We start from the raw sequence: 20,966 nt of genomic DNA, 5'->3' as shown, positions 1-20,966 counted from the left end.
CCAAATCTTGCTCAATCTTGTATGACTCCACTATCCAAGACGATGACCTCACCTCACCACCCCTTGACCTCTCAGCTGCTGTCACATCTGGTCACACTTTGGGGCTTGTCATCATCACAGATTCCTCCACATTAAAGGCAGACTTCCTGTTCTCTGATCTTAACCTTCCCCATGATATTTGTCATAATTAACCTCATCCATCTTGAGAGTGTCTTTCCATCATTCCCCTCACATCAAGTGCTCATCATCTCTATGTCTTCTTTCTCCTCCCTCCTCAGCCCGCTCCAATCAGCTTCTACTGTCAGCCTCACTTCCTGGAACACATCTGCTATGTCCACCAATGGCCTCCATGTTGCTGAAGCTACTGGACCTTTTTCTGTCCCGGCCCAGTCGGCTTCTCTGAAGTCTGACTCTCCCTCCCTACACCTCTGTCCCTTTGCCTTTGAGACAACACCCTCTCCTGGTTTTCCCATGACTCTCTGTGTCTTTCACAGGTCCACTTCTGAGTTTGTCAAGGCCAAGTATGAGCCCGAGTCTCTCGGGCTGAGAGTCACCTGGGTGATCTCTTCTGTGCCCACACTGTCTCTGCACTGAACACCCACTCTGCTTCCTCCCTCCCACCAACCCCTCCTCTGCATTCCTGAGCCTGTCATCTTCACACATGCATCTCATGGTCATCTCAAACCAACACATCCAAACAGGACCGCTTGAGCCTCTCCGTGTCCCCCTTCTCAGTACCAGCCCCATTCTGCACTTCACTTTTGACACCCACCCCCCCCATAGACAATCCTGATGATGTTTCCTTTTCTGCTGACCTCAAATCTACCACCTTCTCTCCATCTCCGCCTCTGCCTAGTGCAGACCTCCCAGAGCTCTCTCCTGGGTCCTGCTATGGCCTTTGAGCCCTTCTGCTTCCATTCTTGCCTCTTTACAGTCCATTCACCACCAGAAAGCTGGAGGGACCTTTCCAAAATGCAAGGTCACTCCCTTGACTAAAGCCCTTCCACAGCTTCCTTCTGCTTTCATCAGTAACCAAACTCCTGCTCACAGTTCAAAACCTGGCCCCTGCCCTCCTCCTTCTCAACGTCACCACCTCATCTGCGCCTCTCTTCCCTGTGCTGTCTGTCCTACAGCTGTGCTTCTGCGGCACCTCCACCCTGACTCACTGCTGTACCACAGGGCCTTTGCACATCTGTTCCTCCTGCTTCCCCAGCACTTCCCCCAGGTCCTTTCCAGATTGCATCCTCTTGTTCTTCGAAAGCTGCTACACAAATGTGATTTCCTTAGGAAGGCCTTCCCCCTCCTCTCTCCCACCAGACAAGTTTCCTTGTGGTACCTAGTCATGGCACGTCTCACAGTGGGTGGTTGTACATTAATCTGTATGGCTGTTGGATTAGTTTTTGCCTCCCTTATCAGACTGTGAGTAACACAAGGATGGGATGGCCTGGTCTCTCTCTGCCCACCGTTGTACCTAGCAGAGTGTCTCATGGGCACTCAATAAATGTTGACTAAGGTAACCTATATGCAGGTCAGGAAGCAAGTTAGAACTGGACATGGAACAACATACTGGTTCCAAATAGGAAAAGGAGTGCATCAAGGCTGTATATTGTCACCCTGCTTGTTTAACTTACATGCAGAGTACATCATGAGAAACACTGGGCTGGAAGAAGCACAAGCTGGAATCAAGATTGCCGGGAGAAATATCAATAACCTCAGATATGCAGATGACACCACCCTTATGGCAGAAAGTGAAGAGGAACTAAAAAGCCTCTTGATGAAAGTGAAAGGCTTTTTCATCAAAAAGTTGGCTTAAAGCTCAACATTCAGAAAACTAAGATCATGGCATCTGGTCCCATCACTTCATGGCAAATAGATGGGGAAACAGTGTCAGACTTTATTTTTTGGGGCTCCAAAATCACTGCAGATGGTGATTGAAGCCATGAAATTAAAAGACGCTTACTCCTTGGAAGGAAAGTTATGACCAACCTAGATAGCATATTAACAAGCAGAGACATTACATTGCCAACAAAGGTCCGTCTAGTCGAGGCCATGGTTTTTCCAGTGGTCATGTATGGATGTGAGAGTTGTACTGTGAAGAAAGCTGAGCACCGAAGAATTGATGCTTTTGAACTGTGGTGTTGGAGAAGACTCTTGAGAGTCCCTTGGACTGCAAGGAGATCCAACCAGTCCATCCTAAAGGAGATCAGTCCTGGGTGTTCATTGGAAGGACTGATGCTGAAGCTGAAACTCCATACTTTGGCCACCTGATGTGAAGAGCTGACTCATTTGAAAAGACCCTGATGCTGGGAGGGATTGGGGGCAGGAGGAAAAGGGGACGACAGAGGATGAGATAGCTGGATGGCATCACCAACTAGATGGACATGAGTTTGGGTAAACTCTGGGAGTTGGTGATGGACAAGGAGGCCTGGTGTGCTGCGATTCATGGGGTTGCAAAGAGTCGGACACGACTGAGCGACTGAACTGAACTGAAGGGTTGCAAATGAGACTCGTAAAATACCTGATAGCACCTGAAAGTTGGTTCATTATTATTATTCAGAGGCTTCCTGAGGGGGTGGGGTTTGAGCAGGACCTTCAGGTGAGGGGGCAGAGCAAAGACGAAGCTCCCAGTTTGGATGGCGTGGAAAAGCCACGCCTTTGCCTCTCACCTCATTTCTCATTTGTAAAACGGGCAAGGGTTGGAAAAAATGACCGGAGGCTCTGGCTTTCCACGGCCCTGGCATCCTCACAGCCTCCATATTCTCCGTAAGAGGGTTACCGCCCCTCAGGCCCTGATTTCCGTCCTATCAAGTCCACCCAGTTTTTTGCACAGACCTGTGTCCTCCCAAGCCCCAAGTATACGGTCTGCAGTCCCGTGATCGGCCGCCGAGCGGCGCTCAGAGACCAGCCTGCTGCCCGCCGTATCAGCGAAGACACTCCCCCGGCCGGTTCGGTGCCTGGGCCTGCCGGTCGCCGCTTCCCTCCCGCCCTCCCTTCCTGTCCGCAGCGTCCGGGCCGACCGCCACCAGCAGCCATGCTGGGCGCGCGGACCTTACGGTGCCGCGGCTTCCTGCTGCCCGGGGCCGGGCCAGTCCTCGCCCTGAGCTACAGGTACGGGCGGGCGAGGGGCACGCTTCAGCACCCGGCGCCTGCGGAGCCCCGGGGTCAGTTGTCCTGGCGCTGGTCCCCTGTGCCTGCCCGGTCACCTCCCCACCCCATGCCTGCCTTCCCCCCAGACTAGGGCCAGCTCCTGCGACCGGGCTCAGACGGTAATCCTCTCCTCTCTCCCTCCCCTCCAGCTGCAGGGCTCGCTTGCAGCAGGAACTCTGTTCTGACACCATCTCCAGGAAGCCTTCCTTGAACCCCAATGCTGGGCCAAGGGTCCTTGTCCAACAGCACTCTGGGCTGGCCTGTCACAGCCCTTGATGCTGCAAGGGCTTGTCATTACTTAGGCCTGCCCCTCCCAGGCGGAGCTCCCTGAGATCAGAGCCAGTTACTGATTCTCTGAGGGTAATGGGGATCTGGCACAGGACCTGGCCCCCCAGAAGTGCCCACTGGATGGATATTGAGTGAGGGAGTCCCTGTTGCCAAATGAATTTCTTCTCCTTGCCCCTCACCTGGCCCAGTCCTACACACAGCAGCCAGCAGCCTTCCTGCCCAGATCATATACCCAGGCAGGCATGCCAGAGATACCTCCAGCCCAGTCACCCTGGGTGGGGCCCGGTGAGGGGGAGAGAATGGAGCCTGAAAGACCATTCCACCCATTGTGACTCGCCCTGACCTCACAGTCATCATCGTTCCCACCACCAGGTCGAGAGGCTGGGGGAGACTAACCTGGCAGGGAGCCCCCAATGAGCCACCTTTCTTCACCCCCCCAAAAACACAAGGGGGAGCACAAAGCCCACGGTCTCCCCCGTGGTTCAGAAAGGTGGGTTGGGCTGGGAGCAGGGGGTTCCGGGAGAGGTACCACGGGGCGTGGGGGGTCGGGGGATGGTCAGGTGGGCCTCTGGGCTGGGTGTAGGTGGAAGCAGTGGAAACTCCTGGTCTGACCTGCCTGACCCACCTGCCCACACCAGGGGTAGCTCCTCCCGGGACAAGGACCGAAGTGTGACGGTCAGTAGTTCGGTGCCTATGCCTGCTGGAGCGAAGGGGAGCCGGACTAACTGCCCTCAGTCCACGCCCCAGAAGGTCCCCAACCGCCTGATCAATGAGAAGTCACCGTACCTCCTGCAACATGCCTACAACCCTGTGGACTGGTGAGTCCTCTCCTGATGCCCTCCTGGGGCAGCTAGACCCTCAATCTTCCTACTGCCCCCCTCCTGAGCTAGTGAGTGATGCCCCACTCTACTGGCCTTAGGTACCCCTGGGGACAGGAAGCCTTCGACAAGGCCAAGAAAGAAAACAAGCCAATTTTTCTTTCAGGTACTGCATCCACCATTCCTGGGATGGGCGCAGGGGAGTGGTGGTAGATAGGGGATGGGTCCTTTGGGCCTGGGGCCTTCCAGGAAACTAGATGCTAGGGCATCGTAGGCCCAGCTGGAGCCCTATGGCTGCCCTTCTCTGACCAGTCACTGGTCCTCCCTGGTCCCCGTGGCCCCATTCCAGTGGGATACTCCACTTGCCACTGGTGCCACATGATGGAAGAGGAGTCCTTCCAGAACGAGGAGATTGGCCGCCTGCTCAGTGAGGACTTTGTCAGCGTGAAGGTGGACCGGGAGGAGCGGCCTGACGTGGACAAGGTGTATATGACCTTTGTGCAGGTGAGTGGCCTTCCCTTGGATGGGTGGCTGCCCGTGTACGTGAGGCTGCTCCCCTCACCCTTGCCCTCTCTCTGCCAGGCCACCAGCAGTGGCGGGGGCTGGCCCATGAGTGTGTGGTTGACTCCCAACCTACAGCCCTTTGTGGGGGGCACCTACTTTCCCCCTGAGGATGGCTTGACCCGAGTTGGCTTCCGCACGGTGTTGTTGAGGATACGGGACCAGGTGGGTATGCCCTGGGGGATAGAGGGGGCCGGGGGTCAAGGGTGAGGGAAACAAGGGGTCCTCACCCCATGCTGACCTCCAGGTCTGCCCCCTGCCTCCCACAGTGGAAACAGAACAAGAGTACCCTGCTAGAAAACAGTCAGCGGGTCACTACCGCTCTGCTGGCTCGGTCAGCGATCAGTATGGGTGACCGCCAGCTGCCGCCTTCCGCTGCCACCATGAACAGCCGCTGCTTCCAGCAACTGGATGAGGGCTATGATGAGGAGTATGGTGGCTTTGCCGAGGCCCCCAAGTTCCCCACACCAGGTCGATGCCCCCTGCCCCGTGCCCACTCCAGCCCTGGCCTGGCCTTCCAAAGCCTACCCTTGTCAGTAACCTCTTCTGACTCCTGCCTTGGTTATTAACTTCCCACTCTCCTGTCTGGCCAGTGACCGCCTAACCCCATCCTGCCTATCAGTAGCTGTCTAGTGAAGCTCTGACTTTTGCTCTTAGCAGGGACTCTCTCTGATGCTGACCTTGGTGATTACCACCTGTCCTGTGGGTTGACCTAGCCTATCCAGAGAGAGTGCCTGTTGAGTGAACCCCTAACCCTAGCCTGGCCAGAGTCCTGATCACCCAGATCTCGGCCCCCTGCCCTTCCTGTTCTCTAACCTGCATGTTCTTGGTGTCCGCAGTGATCCTGAGTTTTCTGTTCTCCTACTGGCTCAGCCACCGGCTAACCCAGGACGGTTCTCGGGCCCAGCAGATGGCCTTGCATACCCTGAAGATGATGGCCAACGGGGGTATCCGAGACCACGTGGGGCAGGTGGGGGGGGGGGGCCCAGGCATTCCTTGGAGAGGGCGGCTGGCGGCAGCGGGGTGGGGGCAGTGGCTGGGGTCAGCCTCCAGCGCCATGTTTGTCCTGGCACAGGGCTTCCACCGCTACTCCACGGACCGCCAGTGGCACGTCCCCCACTTTGAGAAGATGCTATATGACCAGGCACAGCTCACGGTGGCCTATTCACAAGCCTTCCAGGTGACCCCTGACCCCAGCCCTGAGCGGACACCCAGCCTGTCCACCTGCTCTTGGCTGCCCCTTCCAGGGCCTTCCTGGTGACCTGTGGCTCCCCCTTAGCTTCACCCCTAATTCAGTCTCATGTTCACTACCCAGCCTCTCTCCCTGCCCCCCTGGGAGAACACTTACTGCCCACCTCGTACCTAGAGACCTCTGCTTACAGCCTCCTTCCTCCCCACTCAGATCTCTGGTGACGAGTTCTACTCCGAAGTGGCCAAAGGTATCCTGCAGTACGTTGCTCGGAACCTGAGTCACCGGGTGTGTGTCCATTGAGGCAGGCGGGCCTGGCTGCGGGAGGGCTCGGGGCCTCCACTGCCCTGAAGGGAGGGGCCAGCCAACTCTCCCCTCCCTACAGTCTGGAGGCTTCTATAGTGCAGAGGACGCAGACTCCCCCCCGGAGCGGGGCATGCGGCCCAAAGAGGGCGCCTTCTATGTGTGGACTGTCAAGGAGGTCCAGCAACTCCTCTCTGAGCCTGTGCCGGGGGCCACCGAGCCTCTGACCTCAGGCCAGCTCCTCATGAAGCACTATGGGCTCACGGAGGCTGGCAACATCGGCCCCAGTCAGGTGAGGACTGCTGAGATCACAGGAGGGGTCTTGAAACCACGCACGCCAGTGGACTCCCTCGGACAAGAGCTGTCTTTCTCAGGACCCCAAGGGGGAGCTGCAGGGCCAGAACGTGCTGACCGTCCGGTATTCGCTGGAGCTGACTGCCGCCCGCTTTGGCCTGGACGTGGAGGCCGTACGAACCTTACTCAATTCAGGTCTCGAGAAGCTCTTCCAGGCCCGGAAACATCGGCCGAAGCCGCACTTGGACAGCAAGATGCTGGCTGCCTGGAACGGTGAGGTGGTGTGTCTGAGGCCTGATCCGTATATCGAATTCCCCTTCACAAGGGCCTTATGTATGTCAGGCACCTGCTTAATATTAATTTTTTCTTTGTCAGGTTTATTGTCCTTAATTTACAAATAAGTGAATTGAAGCCTACAGTAATCCAACCAAGGTCACACAGAGACAGGAGCCCAGCCCTGCCTGGCTCTGGAGCTTAAACTCTTATGCACTTGCCCTGTTGCTCCAGGGAGATGTCAGAGCTTGGTGGGTTGGGATGGACATACCGGGAGGTCCCCGGCCGGGGTCACAACCACCTGTGTCTCCTACCTCCAGGACTGATGGTGTCTGGCTTTGCTGTGACTGGGGCTGTTCTGGGCCAGGAGAGGGTGATCAACTATGCCATCAATTGTGCCAAGTTCCTGAAGCGGCACATGTTTGACGTGGCCAGTGGCCGCCTAATGCGGACCTGCTATGCAGGCGCTGGTGGGACTGTGGAACACAGGTAGGGTACCGGGCAGCCTGGGAAGGCTTGCCTCCCTAGGCATCCCAGGCCTCTCTCTGCCCCTCTCCTCCCCTCTGGGTAGGTGCTAGTCCTGGTTCTGCTTTCTGCCTACTCTGAGCTCTTACCCTCCTTGAGACCGTTTGCTCATCTGACAAATGGGCTAACAGGACCTACTCAAGAGCTAGATTTTGAGGGTTAAATAAAAGCATGTGAAAAGGGCCTCTTCTGTGAAAGTGCCTTTCTTCCTGGCCTGTCCCCTCCCCAATGCCTGTCCCCCTAGCAACCCGCCCTGCTGGGGCTTCCTGGAGGACTACGCTTTCGTGGTGAGGGGCCTGCTGGACTTGTACGAGGCCTCACAGGAGAGTGCATGGCTCGAGTGGGCTCTGCGGCTGCAGGACACGCAGGACAGGCTCTTCTGGGACTCCCGGGGCGGCGGCTACTTCTGCAGTGAGGCTGAGCTGGGGGCTGGCCTGCCGCTGCGTCTGAAGGACGGTCAGTGAGGGTGTGGAGCTGGCCTGGGGTACTGGACCCAACTGGGCTTGGTTTTTCCTGGGGGAGGAGTAAGTGCAGTGTGGTGGTGAAGAGCTGGCAAGGGCAGAGCCCAGGCCCTCTTGGGCTTACATCTTTAGCACTGAGTGACTTTGAATTGGTCTCTACATTTCAGAGCCTCAGATTCTTAATATGCAAAATGGAGCTAATGGTGGCATTTCCTTACATGGTTGACATGAAGATTAATGTAGCAATTCTGTGAGCATGCTTAGTGACAGTAACTGACATGCCTAGATAGACTAAACAAGGCCAACTTCATCCCTACTCTCATAAGGCTTCCTAGGTAGTAAGGGAGACAATGCACAGACAGTACTGTTTAAAGCAAAATCGCACACACAAATGCACAGTTAAAATTGTGAGTGCCATGGAGAAGTAGGAGCTGCCCACTGTGTACCCTGTTCCTGACTTTTCTCAGTGGCATTTAGCATCACCTGATGCATCTAGTCTGTTAACGGCACCCAGATTTAAGTGTCATGGGGTCAGGATGTTGTCACTGCTGTAAACCCAGAATCTCCTGCATGTCTGGTATGTAATTAGGCGCTCAGTAAATGTTAACTGAATGACTGAAAGGGCCCTGACAGAACAATGGTAGGGCCCAACTCAGCAGGGAAGTCAAATTAAACCTGTACAGGTGTCATTTAACCAAGGACTGGAGGGCAAGATAGAGCCATGTGGTCCTGCAGGAGCAGGAGAAGGATTTCAGGTGGAGGGAACAGCCCCCGAGAGGCTCTGAATGGGCAGCTTGTGTCCTAGAGGGCAGAGGGGCAGAGGCCAGCATGAGCGGAGGATGCCCAGGGGGCTGGATCCCTGCAGGGTCTTACAAATGTGGCAAGGAGTAGAAGGCTCTGGTGAGTTTCGAGTTGGTTGTAATCTGCTCTGGTTTAGATCTCAGAGTATCATTCTGACTGATGGTAGAGGAGGGATGGGGAAACAGGGAGGCTAGGTAGGAAGCCGTTAGTGGTGCTCAGTCCAGGCAAGTGATGGCAAAGGTCCAGACAAGGCAGAAGTATAAGATGGGAGAAGTGGTCAGGTTGGATCTCTTCTGGTCACAGACCCTGCAGATTCACAGTGGATTAGAAGTGGGAGGTGGGGAAGTCGGAAGGAGGGGCAGTTGGTGGCTGGGTGGAGGTTTCAGTTGGGAGATGCAGGACCCTGGGGAGCAACAACTCAGTCTGGGCAGGTGGAGTTGAGGAAGCATGTAAGGGTGCAAAGGGCCAGTTACAGCTGGGCCTGGCATTCATTCTCAGACCTGGGACAGGAGCCAGTGGGCAGGGACTCCACCCCATCCCCCTGCCATCCTGGCAACCGTCCTGGACCAGGGTCCTGGGACCCAGTGACCCTCCCTCCCTGTCCCCTGCAGACCAGGATGGCGCAGAGCCCAGTGCCAACTCCGTGTCGGCCCACAACCTGCTTCGGCTGCATGGTTTCACGGGCCACAAGGACTGGATGGACAAGTGTGTGTGCCTATTGACCGCCTTCTCCGAGCGCATGCGCCGTGTCCCCGTGGCATTGCCTGAGATGGTCCGTGCCCTCTCAGCCCACCAGCAGACCCTCAAGCAGGTGGGGCCCTTGGGCTGGGACCCAGGGTGGAAGGGAAGCTGGGGTTGCAGTGGAGGCATGGAGTGGAGTTTCTGGGGCTGTCCCCAGAGCTCAGGTCCATGAATGTGTAGCCCTGTGTGCGTGTGTGTCTCCGAGGGAATGTCTGTAAGGCTGCTTTTTTCAGGCAGGAGAGTCTGTATGTGTCTGAGGCAGGTCTCCATCATGAGCAGGTGCCTTTGTGAGTTCCTATGAGTAGGGTTCTCAGAGGAGAGGGTTAAATGTGGATCTCTGTGGTTGCTGAAATGTGTGTCTGTGTGCCTCTGTGTGTCGGTGTAGTTGGGTCAGCAGTGCAGTGTGTGCAGGTATATGCCTCTGGCTGTATGTCCCTATGTGTGTGATTGCTCTGTGTGTGCATCTGGATTTGCATAACTCTGGAGGTGTGTGACCGTGTGCCTGCCTTTCGGTGCGTGCTGGGGTGAGTGATCACCAGTACATGATTGCCTGGTTGTATGTGTATGCCCCATGTTTAGGTTTGCCTGCCTATATTTGTATGTTTGCCTGTATATCTGTGCCTCTGTGTGTGTGTGTGTTTATGTGTGTATGTGTGTCTGGTGTCTGCCTCCCTGTGGGCATCTGCTCTGTGTATATGTGATGACTCTGTGTCTCCCTGTGTGTGGCTCTCTGTGTTTCTGTGTGTCTTCCCGTGTATCACGTCTTATGTGTGTGTGCTGGTGTCTCTGTGTGTGCATGTCCCCGTGTATCTCTATCGCTACATATGACCCTGCCACTTAGTGTATTCTCATTTGTGTGTGTGTGTGTATGTGTACATGTTCTCACCTGCTGAGCAGTGAATCTGATGCAGCCTCCTGGCAGCTGATCTGGGGGATGCTGAGTCCCCATTTCTTCTTAGGCATATAGGATGGGTGGCAGGGGGATGGGGAGGGCCTGTTAGGTCTGGATCCAGCCTCTTTGCATCAGTCACTGGAGTTACCTTTCTGTTCTGGCTAGATTGTGATCTGTGGAGACCCCCAGGCCAAGGATACCAAGGCTCTGTTGCAGTGTGTCCACTCCATCTACATCCCTAACAAGGTTTGGTCTCTGAGCCCAGCCCCACTCTCAGCCTCCCCTGCCCGGGACCCCTCACTTCCTCAGCTCCCTGGTATCTCTGGCTCCTCTGAAGGCTTGGGGAAGAAACCCACCAATGGGTCCTGCTGGTGTCTGGGTGGCCCCAGGTGACTCTCTCTGCCGCTCTCCCAGGTGCTGATTCTGGCTGATGGGGACCCCTCGAGCTTCCTGTCCCGCCAGCTGCCCTTCCTGAATACCCTTCGGCGGCTCGAAGACCGGGCCACTGCCTATGTGTGTGAGAATCAGGCCTGCTCGATGCCCATCACTGAGCCCTGCGAACTACGGAAACTGCTCCATCAGTGACTGCTTCCCCTACCTTGGGCTGGGGCAGAAGGTGGAGCTTCCCAACCAACCAGAGACTCAGGCCCTGCAGGGCCCTTCAGAACCTTTGGCCACCCCCGGGCACCATGTCAACAGGTGACCTCGGCCATCCTTGCTGCTCCCCCCTGAGCACCCACTCACCCTGGAATAAACCTAACAGCGTCCCGCGGTAACCTCTGGGCCTCAGCCTTGCTTATGAGAGAGGGGCCTCGGGCTCAAGCATGGGAACGAGCAGCCCAGGGTCCCTTTTTCTGGGAGCCCCTAGATGACCCCCCTGCATTCTTGGATTACTCTTTTACCTTCAAAGGTCACCAGACTGACTCTGCCCCCCTCCATGGTCATTGCAACCTGAGTGAAGCTGAGGTCAGGGGACTGGTAATGGTCACCAGGGATAAGGGTGGGGTGTGGACTTGCACACAAGAGGAGAAAGACCAGTCCTTGCCCTCAGACAGGGTTAAGAAAGGGCACACTGCCTCTCTTCCCGTTGTTTCCTCCAATTTTAAGCTGGGGAAGTGGGATGCTTCATATGAGCTTTTATTTTATTTATTTTTTTTTGAGCTTTTATTTTTCATGGAATTTGCATATTTTCTGGTCCATTATAGGAGCTGCTATTATCAGGACCACAGACATTTCTTTTGGGGTATCTATCCAGCTCCCAGCCTTCCCACAGGAAGTTGTATTGTCCATCCCCCTGATTTCATATATGTCAGTCCAGGGAAAGAGTTTTCTTTCACTTGGAGCATCTGTTGGGTTGGAAGTCCTTCTCCAAACCTGAGTACTTCCTGCTGCAGGGACAACCTCTCCCTGCCTGTGATCTCCTTCTGTTCCCTCAGTGCTGGAAGATGTTCACAAGATTCATCCTTGGCACCAACACCTTCACAGGTCCTGGAAACCCCATCTAGTTTTCCTCCAGGGAGAAGGGACTAGAAGCATTTTGGGAAGGGCAAGTACAGAGTAATGGGGCTGCACCTCAACCCTGAGCCCTTTGGGGGTCTGATGAGCCTAGGTACCCTTGTAGCCCCAGAGCCAAGCAGTACAGAGAGCCAGGAGAGGCTGCTAGACATAAGATCTGAATGGGGCCACTGCTTGTGGGGATGTCAGCAGAGGGGAGGAGTGGAGCTGGAAGGGGCTGGGAGACTGAAGTAAATCACTTCAAGTTCTGCTCAGGACCATCACCACCCCTTGCACACTGTTAATCACAGCCACAAATGGTCACTGGGACCTGGGTATGGGCAGATGGGCCGGTGGCTTGCCACCGGCCGATCTGGAGAGGATTAGGGCTCCAGCCAACAAGGTCAGCTAGCCCTTTCTGGCTGAAGCCTGTTCACCCTGGCCAGGAAGTCTGGACAAGCAGAACCTGGTCTGGGGTGCAATGAGGAGGGAGGGTGGTGGTTTAGTCGCTAAGTCATGACCGACTGTTGCGACCCCCATGGACAGAGAAGCCTGGCAGGCTACAGTCCATGGGATTCTCCAGGCAAGAATACTGGAGTAGGTTGCCATTTCCTTCTCCAAGGGATCTTCCCAACCCAGGAATCGAACCCGGGTCTCCTGCATTATAGGCAGATTCTTTACCAACTGAGCTACAAGGGAAGCCCAAGGAGGGAGGGGTGGAGTATGGTAAAGCACAGGTGGCCTTTTTTTTCAGCCCCAGCCCTGGCTTTGAAAATGTCTAGGCAGTTTGCAAAGCCCTCTTAACTCAGTTGTCCCGCTGACCCTCATGAATGAGATGGCAAGGTAGGTATCTTCTGCTTCATACGAATAGTTGTTCAAGACCCAGAGAGGGTAAGAAAACTGGCCTGAAAGCATCCAACACATCTCATTCTTTCTGGGGTCTTTGGCATACAATAAAGACTACTAAGGCTTCCTCTTCCCCCAGGAAGTCTAGCTATAAAGGAGAGTCATTTGGTGTTTTCTGCCCCTCCATCCAGAGTTCTGTGGTGGATAGGCAGCAGAGAATCCGCCTGCAATGCAGGAGACTCAGGTTTGACCCCTGGATTGGGAAGATCCCCTGGAGAAGGAAATGGCAACCCACTCCAGTATTCTTGCCTGGGAAATCCCACGGACAGAGAAGCCTGGCAGGCTACAATCCATAGGGTCCCCAAAGAGTTGGACACACCTGAGCAACTCGCCACCAAAAACAGTGCCCCTTTGTCCAGTCTTCTTTCTCATCTCACCTCTTTTCCTTGCCCTGATATCAGGCATGCACCTGACAATAAAAGTGAAAGTGAAAGTCAGTTGTGTCTGACTCTTTGTGACCCCATTCGTGGAATTCTCCAGGCCAGAATACTGGAGTAGGTAGCCTTTCCCTTCTTCAGGGGATCTTCCCAAACCAGGGATCAAACCCAGGTCTTCCGCATTGCGGGCAGATTCTTTACCAGCTGAGCCACATGGGAAGCCCAAGAATCCTGGAGTGGGTAGCCTATCCCTTCTCCAGCGGATCTTCGTGACCCAGGAATCGAACCAGGGTCTCCTGCGTTGCAGGTGGGTTCTTTACAAACCGAGTGATTAGGAAGCCCACACCTGACAATGGGAGTTGGTAAATGAGTTCTGAGGAGAGTTAGGGCCTTAAAGTGTTAGTTCTCTTAGGAATGCTTGCATTTTCTAAAGAGGGCACAACTGAGCATAAGTCTTGCTCAAATGTGGGGTTTTAAGTCTTCAGCCTCTCTTTCCCTTTTCTGGTCCCTCTTGAGTATACTCCTTGTTCTGCCAGTAGGACTGTCTACTGGAGGAGCTGTGGGCCAGGGCCATTGGAGACAGGGCCTTGTAGTTTGGGCAGTCACTTAAATAATTCCATCATTTCCTGGAGCCTCAGTTTCCTTATCTGAAAAATACCACCCAGTTCCCAGCACCCACCCAGCCACCAACTCCCAAGGCTGTGAGGTGACTAAATAGGACAGTGTTTCATTGCTGAGCAGAGAGCGTCACCAATGAGAAGATTCTCTCAGTTCTGAGGGAGCCATCCAGACTTGGGGGAGGTGTAAATGGGAGTGGGCTGAAAGGGCTGGTGGAGCAGGGTCTATATGGGGGTTCTCCTCTAAAATCAGAGGTTTTAGACACAGACCAGCTGAGACCCAGAGAAAGGAATTTCTTATCCCTCCCATTCCCCTTGTCTGCCTGAGGTTATTTATTCATCTAACAGATTTATTAGGCACCTACTTACTATGTGTCACCAAAATGATGAGCAAAATGGACATAGCCCCTACCTTCAAGGAACATAGAGCCTAGAGGGGAATACAACCATTTCATTGCCATAAATAGAGACATAAACCCAGGCTGGGCCAAGTCCTCTGAGATTACAGACTCTGGCCTGACCCAGTACTGTGTCCTCAGCACTTTGGCACTTAGTAGGTACTATAATACTTACTAAATACTTGCTGAAAGAAGGCCACCCTGAGGAGGTAATGTCAGAGCTGAGGCTTTGGAGTTAAAGATGATTTCATGGCTTCCTTTGCCTTCTTTGTGGGTCCTGCCTCCCTCCTTACCTCCTGCACTCAGACCAACAGTGAGCATCTCTGATAAGGATGTCAGAGTCCCCTGGTGTCCTGCAGAGGAGTCTGGATGCCTTAGGTGGCCCCAAGCTCAGGGATGATTTGCCCTGATGGTGCATGTTATCTGCCCCCCTTTATGGGTATGTTCTAGAACAAAGTTCAACCCAGAGATAGGGGTTAGAGGATGGTCTGGGTGCTGGATAAAGGTGCGCGGTCTGCTGACCCTCAGGAAACCTGACCATTGGACTAGGCAAGTCTTTCTGGCGTCATTTTCTTTGTTAAGGGTGGGGGGTGATTAGAGTAGGGCCTCTTTCCCTGATCTTGTCTGGGAAGGGCAAGCCACCTCGGCGGACTGCTGACTGCCCAGAGGGAAAAAGGTGCCAGACTCTGAGGGCATACTGTAATAAATAGTCCCCTCTCCCAGAAGACCGCTGAGAGTTCAAGACTGGCGCTGGGCGCAAGCTGGAATGAGAGCAGAGACTCCCGCCAGGAGAGAAAGGCACTTCTTCAGGGATCTGCTCATTAGCATGAAATGCAAAAAGCCCGGCCTCATTTGCACAACTAGGTGCCAGATTCGGCGAAAGGGCAACCTGGGAGGCAGCAACCGCTCTGCCCTCCCCACTGCATTCCCTGAAACCCACTCGGGAGGGAGCTGAGACACCCACCCAACTCGGCAGGAGGCGTGGGTGACGCAGCCTTGGGAGAGCGAAAAACGCCAGGGAGTCGGGGTGAGAGTGGGGGGATGGCGGGTTTAGGAAGGTCATCCAGTCCATTCCTCTGCCTCTCGGCGGTGGCATGTAAGCGGCCCTGAAGTCTCCAGAGAACTAACTGATCTGCTTGGTTGCGCAGTGTCTACCTCCAGCAGAGGTGGGAAAGCGCTTCCCGACGTCTTAATCCTGGATGCCCTCTCCGCCCCACTTCACTCCAGAGCTCCGCTCCAGGGTACACACCGCCTTTAGGGGTAGTGCTGCGGGAGAGAGGGACCTGGGGCCGACAAAGCCGGAGGATTCAGGAGGGAGAGGCGGGGTGAGGGCCGGGGTCTGCGCCCGTGTGCGTGGGCGTGAGTAGCAGCAAACCCTCGAGGACCTGCTCGGGGTAAGGTGGAAATGCGCCAGGAGAGTAGCCCTGCCAATCTGCTTTCCTGCAGACAGGCATACTGGAACTCGGGAAGGAGAAACTGAGGCACTGAATGCAGGCTTCGTGAAATTGCAGGTTAAGAGTCGGCAAAGCCCAGTTCTATGCTTCCACCGCCTCTCACACACTGGAGACCCCTGCAAGTCCCTTGGCAGGAAAATCCCCTTTCTCTGCAGTTGCTCTTAGAGATCTGGGCTCTGGGTCCATTGTGACCTGCATGGGGCCATGTGTTCAAGCACGAAGCCCTCTCCGGAAGCTCAGGAGTGTCAACATGAGATCAAGGTCAGCAGGTTAGGGTTAGGAGATAAGGGTCAAAGTAGCAAAAGTGGACCTGGGAGGAGGACCAACAAGCCCAAGAGGTTGGTAGAGACCACGCCCAGACCCTGCCTGCTTCAACCTTTCCTTGGCTCCGCCCGTTTCCCTAAGACTAGCGCCCCCCCAGCCTGAAGTCCTATCCCCCGGACTTCCCGCTCCGCTCGCCCCTTCCTCAGTCCTGCTCCCAGGCTCAATTCCAGGATGAAAGATTAACCCAGGTTTTGCTCTAGGACCCTGGTCACACCCCTCACTCCGGGCCGTCCGCTTCCTTCTGCACCAGGCCCTCCCAGAGCTGAGCCCCGCCCTCCATTTGCGGTCCAATTCTGGGGTCTTGGACAAAAGATGCCCCGGGGCCCGTGGCGATATCCCAGGACCCCACTCCAAATACTTTTGAGTCCCTGGGGCTCCCTCCAGAAGAGTCCCAGAGCCCTTAGCGGCCAATAGGAAAGTGGGTTCTGTCTGGGTAGCTGTCTAATTGGCTCCGGTCTTCGGGAGCTAACACCAGGGGCAAGAGGAGGGGAGAGGGGCGGTCCCGGGCTTTGGGGTGGGAACCGGATTCCAGCTGTGGCTCTCTCCCCGGCACCCCCGCCCTCACTGCCACGCCGACCGGCCAATGGACGTGCGGCTCGGGGCCGGCGGCGCGCGGTCATTGGCTGCGAGGCTGGCTGGGGAGAGGCGGGGCCGAGGCTTGAAGTTGGAGTGAGGGATCCAGCTGTGGTGTGAGCCCGGCTCCTCGCCGCCGCTTTCGCTTGCTCTCTCCGCGTCTCGGCCGGAGGAGGAGGCAGTGGCGCCGGCGACAGCTACGGCAGCAGCAGCCACCGCGGCGGCTGCGGCGGCGGCATCTCCGCCTCCACCCCCGCCTGGGACGGCCCCTCGTCACCTCCCCGCCCCTCCTGGACCGGGAGCCGGCCGCCGGGAGGAGGAAGGAGCCGCCCCCCACCCCCTCCAAACCCACCCCCAAAGAGATTCCTCCTCCCCTCCCCCGCCGCCGCTGGCGCGGAGCCGGGACGATGCTGACCCCTTAGATCCTGCTCCAGCTGCGCCGCGAGAAGAGGGGGCGCCCCTCCTCGGACCCCCGCCTCCAGCCCTCTTCTCTCTCTCCCTCTTGGGGCCGCTTCGCCGAAGGTAGCGCCGAATCTGGCGACCGGAGCCTGGGCGCGAAGCGAAGAAGCCAGAACAAAGTGAGGGGAAGCCGGCCGGCTGGCCCGGGGGGCCCTAAAAGCACTGGGGAAGCGGGACTCGCGCCAGGCGGGGCTTCCCTTCGACCCGGCGCCCGGCGGGCAGCATGCCCCTGCGGGCAGGGGGATCTGGGCTGAACTGGCCCTCCCGGGGGCTCAGCCTGCGCCCTAGAGCCCCCCAGATGCGCCCCCGCCGGGGCCCCCCGCTTGCGTGAGGACACCTTTTCTGAGGGGCGCCGCTAGTCCCTCTCAAAACCTCCCGGGGCCCCGGCTGGCCAGAGGATGGACGAGGAGGAGGATGGAGCGGGCGCCGAGGAGTCAGGACAGCCCCGGAGCTTCATGCGGCTCAACGACCTGTCGGGGGCCAGGGACCGGCCGGGGCCGGGGCCAGCGGAGAAGGACCCCGGCAGCGCGGACTCCGAGGCGGAGGGGCTGCCGTACCCTGCACTGGCCCCGGTGGTTTTCTTCTACTTGAGCCAGGACAGCCGCCCGCGGAGCTGGTGTCTCCGCACGGTCTGTAACCCATATCCTTCGGGGCACGACGGCCGGGCTGGGGGGTCCGCAGGGGGGCGGGCCACCGCCTGAGGGAACCAAAAGCCAGGTGAGTCGGAGAAGTGAGCTTGGAAGATGGGCAGATGAGAGGGGGGCTGCTAGGGAGGGGAGGGGGTGTTAGAGTGGGAGCGGAGACGGGAGCAGGTTTGGCTGATACCCCAGGCGAGCCCCACCTCGGTACACACACCTCAGTTCTCCTTGATGGGTTGGGATCCAGGCCAGGAAAAGAGAGGCGACGTGCCCCCATTGGTTGGCAGCTGGATGCTCTCCAGATGTGGGCAAGGGAGGGTCGTCATCCTCCAGATGTGGGAAGCTTCGGGAGCCCGGGAGCTCTATTCCGCCCGCCGCCAGTTAGCGAGCTGGGTTTGGTTTCCGAGTTTGGGGGGTGGGGTGGGGAGGAAGCTGCGGGTACGGGGGAGGGGGTACCGCAATCTCCTGGGTTTTCCTCCTGCCCCAGTTCCAAAGTTTGCAGTGGATTCTAGGGTCTAATTCCTCCACCCCACCCCACCCCCGCCCCGACCTGGTCCTTGAGACTGACGTTTTCACTGACCCTGAGGGAGATGATGGGGGGTGGGGACCAGGTCCTAACCCCCGCCAACCCCCACCCCGCGGGTTGGAGGCACAACAAGGAGATTCCGGCGGCGGCTGATGTCAGGGGCGCAGAATGAGAACAAGATGTGGTGGCGGAGAGCTATCTGCCCCCAGAGTCGGAGTAAAGACCCTTTCAGCCAGAACCCAGGGCTCTGAGTGCCTCCCTTCTCCCCAGTTCTTTAGTCAATGCGGGGTGCTTAAGGTTGGCTTGGGGAGTTTTGTGCTAGATTTTTTCTTGTGGAGGGAAAGACTGTGGCAAGAGCTTTGGCAAGTGGGGGATGGGATTAAGCAGGTCCAAGTTACCCATCCCTTTTCTATAGGAGCACTCCTGCCCGACTGCAGAGCAGTTATGGGAGACCACAGCCTTCCGAGAAAGCAGTAGGGGGCACGGAGGACAGAGAGACTGTGAGCCGGTTCACTGAGGAACGCTCGGGTCCACCACCTCATGTCTACTCCTCGGATGGCTTTGTGAAAGGCAAGCCCCACATTCCAGGAAGATAGATTTAGCACTGCCGTCTCTCCTGTGCCCTGTCTGGAATTGTGTGGGAGACCCCAGCCCCCTCCCCGCCATGGCTTCTCCTCCTTAGCCCTTAGCACCAAGCTCTGCTTGACTAATGCCCAGCTCCAGGCTCCTGGGTGAGTCCCACCACTGCTGAAAGGAACAGGGAGCGGGATGGGCTGCCATCCCTGGTCTTGACAGCTTCTCCTGGCTCTTTCTTCCCAGCTCAGAGGCCCTTTTGGACCCAGGGTGAGAGATGTCAGGTCTCCCCTGTAACCAGTTGAGAGCTGAACTGGGACTCTGCTTTGGGGAGGGGGAGAGCGTGGTGCCGCCCTCTCTCTGCAGCTCTGCTGCCTCTAGTGCGCAAAGCAGAGATGTGAGCCTGGGTCCCCCCAACCCCCATCCTGTGCACCCTGTGGGTCTTTAGGAAGCTCCCCTCATCATACCCTCTCTCCACCCCCTGCCCTTTCCTTTCTCTCTGAGCTGCAGAAAAAGGGGGTTGCCTCAAAGGTCTGTGGACCTGCTGAACTGGCACATTTGGGCTCCCCATCCCCCACCCCAGAGTCCTCTGTCAGTGGTAGAGATGGGGAACAAATGTCTCTGAAAAAGAGCAGTCTCAGGGCATCCCTCCTCTCCACTCCTAATCACCCACCCTCTCCATGAATGTGGAAAAGCACTAGACCCAACCCCTCCTTCTCAGGAGCCCCCGGGGTGTGTGGTGGTGGTGGTATGTGTGTAGAGAGAAATCTCTTCTCTTTCCCTCCAAAAAGCCACAGACCTCTTGGCCAGCATCTCCCCCATCTACCCTATCTTAGGTGCTAGTGGATGGTCTGGGATCAGATTTCTTCCTGGAGGAGGTCTGGAAAAGGGCAAGTGGAGAGGGCTGGAATGAGGAAAGAGAGGTGGAGGCCCAGTGCTCATCTTGGGAGTGGGGGGGGGGGGGGCTGGCTTACCTCTAGTGGTGGGAGTCTGGGCTGTGGGACATCAGCTTTACTAGGTCTGGGCAAGCCCCTAAGCCTGGATTGGCTGAGGATGGGTGGAGAACAATTTCTGGGCAAGGGAGCTGCTTCAGATGTGCCCTCCCCATACTCATCACATCCTGTATCAAAAGAAACCTGTGTTTTCACATCAGAGGGGCTCTGGACTGACTCTTGGACCTCAATCTTTCTCTCAGTCCTTTTGGTATCCTCGAGGCTTCCCTTGGCTGCACCTCTGGGCCTGAGGGACAGGACACCTCCCCTCAACTAACTGAAGCTTGCTGGGTTCTTCTTGGCATTCTTCTCAGCCTCTTTAAGAGACCAGGTTTCCTAGAGAGGAGATCTAGACCCAGGTGGGATGTGGTGTGTGTGTGAATGTGTGCATGTGTGCGTATTTGTGTGTGTGTGTGTTGGGGAGGAAGGGTTGACAGCAAAGGAAGGAGGAGCTTGGAAGTGTATATTTTGGTCCTGGGGAGACCAGGGCTTCATGGACCGTCAGAAAGGCCCCCCTCCTCCCAGGCTGTAGGGAAGGGAGTGTGTTGGACTTTGCAGTATGTGTTTCTTCAAGTGTGAGGGAGTGAGTTTCCCCTCCTGGGAAGGAGATCCTGAGCATTCCCTCTCGGCTGTTGTGTCACATCTGGAAGTTTGTGTAGGAGTTTCTCCAAGCTCAGAGCCCAGCACAGCTTTTTCTCATTTGGAAATCACAGGCTGGCATTTGGGATGCCGAGAGGGGGAGTGGGAAGGGGGCCAGAGGGGGAGAAGGGAGCCTGCCAGGAGTAGGGGGAGGAGAAGGGGGAGGCCTGAGCAGCAGGAGCCCTAATGGCTTCCAGAAGTGAGTGTGAGTGTGTGATCTGCGTGTGTCTGCGAGTGTGTGTGTCTGGAGGGGAGGGGGCACCAGGAGTCTCTGGAGCTCTCCTTGCCACCATCCCAGTGTCCCAAGTTCCCCGGCTTCCCTTCCCTAGGGAGAAGTCTCCATTTTGGTCCTCAGAGAAAATAGAAGGGAGGTGTTTCTTTGTATCTCCTCACCAGTTCCCCTCTCTCATTTTCAACCCCAAGGCCCCCCAGAGAGGGTTCTGGGGAGAAGGGCTGGGGCTAGAGAACTGAACTAGGCTGAGAGGGCCAGAGCACCCCCTCGCACTCTTTCTGTCCCAGGCCCACCTTCCTTCCCGGCTCCACACACACTCTGCTCCTCTGAACTGTTGGGGGACTCCCCATCACCCAGAGTGCCAGTTGGAGCCATTCCTGGGATTATCCCGACCACATAGCCCCCCTTCACCCTTGCCTGCTCCCGCCCGAGCTCTCACCCCACCCTGCGTGCCTCAGCCAGGATGGCGAC

The 20,966-nt window shown here is 56.6% G+C and overlaps 2 protein-coding genes across 21 annotated transcripts in view; both read left to right on the top strand.

Moving 5' to 3' along the window:
* The first annotated feature begins 2,986 nt into the window (after window positions 1-2,986).
* On the top strand, window positions 2,987-11,069 carry SPATA20 (spermatogenesis associated 20). Of its 2 annotated transcripts, XM_043904177.1 has the most exons (17): window positions 2,994-3,108; window positions 3,808-3,925; window positions 4,074-4,253; window positions 4,355-4,419; window positions 4,603-4,757; window positions 4,836-4,979; window positions 5,084-5,285; window positions 5,654-5,784; window positions 5,890-5,994; window positions 6,217-6,291; window positions 6,389-6,598; window positions 6,681-6,873; window positions 7,194-7,362; window positions 7,643-7,854; window positions 9,272-9,471; window positions 10,459-10,539; window positions 10,708-11,069. In XM_043904177.1, exons 2-17 carry the CDS (start codon window positions 3,849-3,851, stop codon window positions 10,876-10,878), a joined length of 2,370 nt encoding a protein of 789 aa, XP_043760112.1. In that variant the 5' UTR covers window positions 2,994-3,108; window positions 3,808-3,848; the 3' UTR covers window positions 10,879-11,069. The 2 variants fall into 2 exon arrangements, with proteins under 2 accessions (XP_043760111.1, XP_043760112.1); XM_043904176.1 differs by lacking the exon at window positions 3,808-3,925 and having other exon boundaries at window positions 2,987-3,108.
* A 5,466-nt stretch (window positions 11,070-16,535) lies between these two features.
* The window catches only part of CACNA1G (calcium voltage-gated channel subunit alpha1 G), a 62,294-nt gene continuing 57,863 nt past the window's right edge, over window positions 16,536-20,966 (top strand). For 8 of the 19 annotated variants that reach the window (XM_043904164.1, XM_043904161.1, XM_043904163.1 and 5 more), the window contains exon 1: window positions 16,540-17,535. In XM_043904164.1, the coding sequence (XP_043760099.1) occupies window positions 17,294-17,535 (242 nt within the window). In that variant the 5' untranslated portion in view covers window positions 16,540-17,293. Of the gene's footprint in view, window positions 17,536-20,966 lie in introns of all 19 variants that reach the window. The other 11 variants (XM_043904175.1, XM_043904172.1, XM_043904174.1 and 8 more) reach the window with 4 other exon arrangements.

This window comes from Cervus elaphus, chromosome 5 (genome assembly GCF_910594005.1).
Source record: "Cervus elaphus chromosome 5, mCerEla1.1, whole genome shotgun sequence".
In the NCBI taxonomy this organism is placed as follows: domain Eukaryota; kingdom Metazoa; phylum Chordata; class Mammalia; order Artiodactyla; family Cervidae; genus Cervus; species Cervus elaphus.
This window is presented reverse-complemented; position numbering and strand designations above follow the sequence as displayed.

Excerpts from the sequence above, each read along its gene's own strand:
- SPATA20 (XM_043904176.1), top strand. The coding sequence starts at position 3,032 with ATGCTGGGCGCGCGGACCTTACGGTGCCGCGGCTTCCTGCTGCCCGGG. Across the intron at positions 4,980-5,083 it reads TGTTGAGGATACGGGACCAG|TGGAAACAGAACAAGAGTAC; the intron begins GTGGGTATGCCC and ends TGCCTCCCACAG. Across the intron at positions 5,995-6,216 it reads CCTATTCACAAGCCTTCCAG|ATCTCTGGTGACGAGTTCTA; the intron begins GTGACCCCTGAC and ends CTCCCCACTCAG.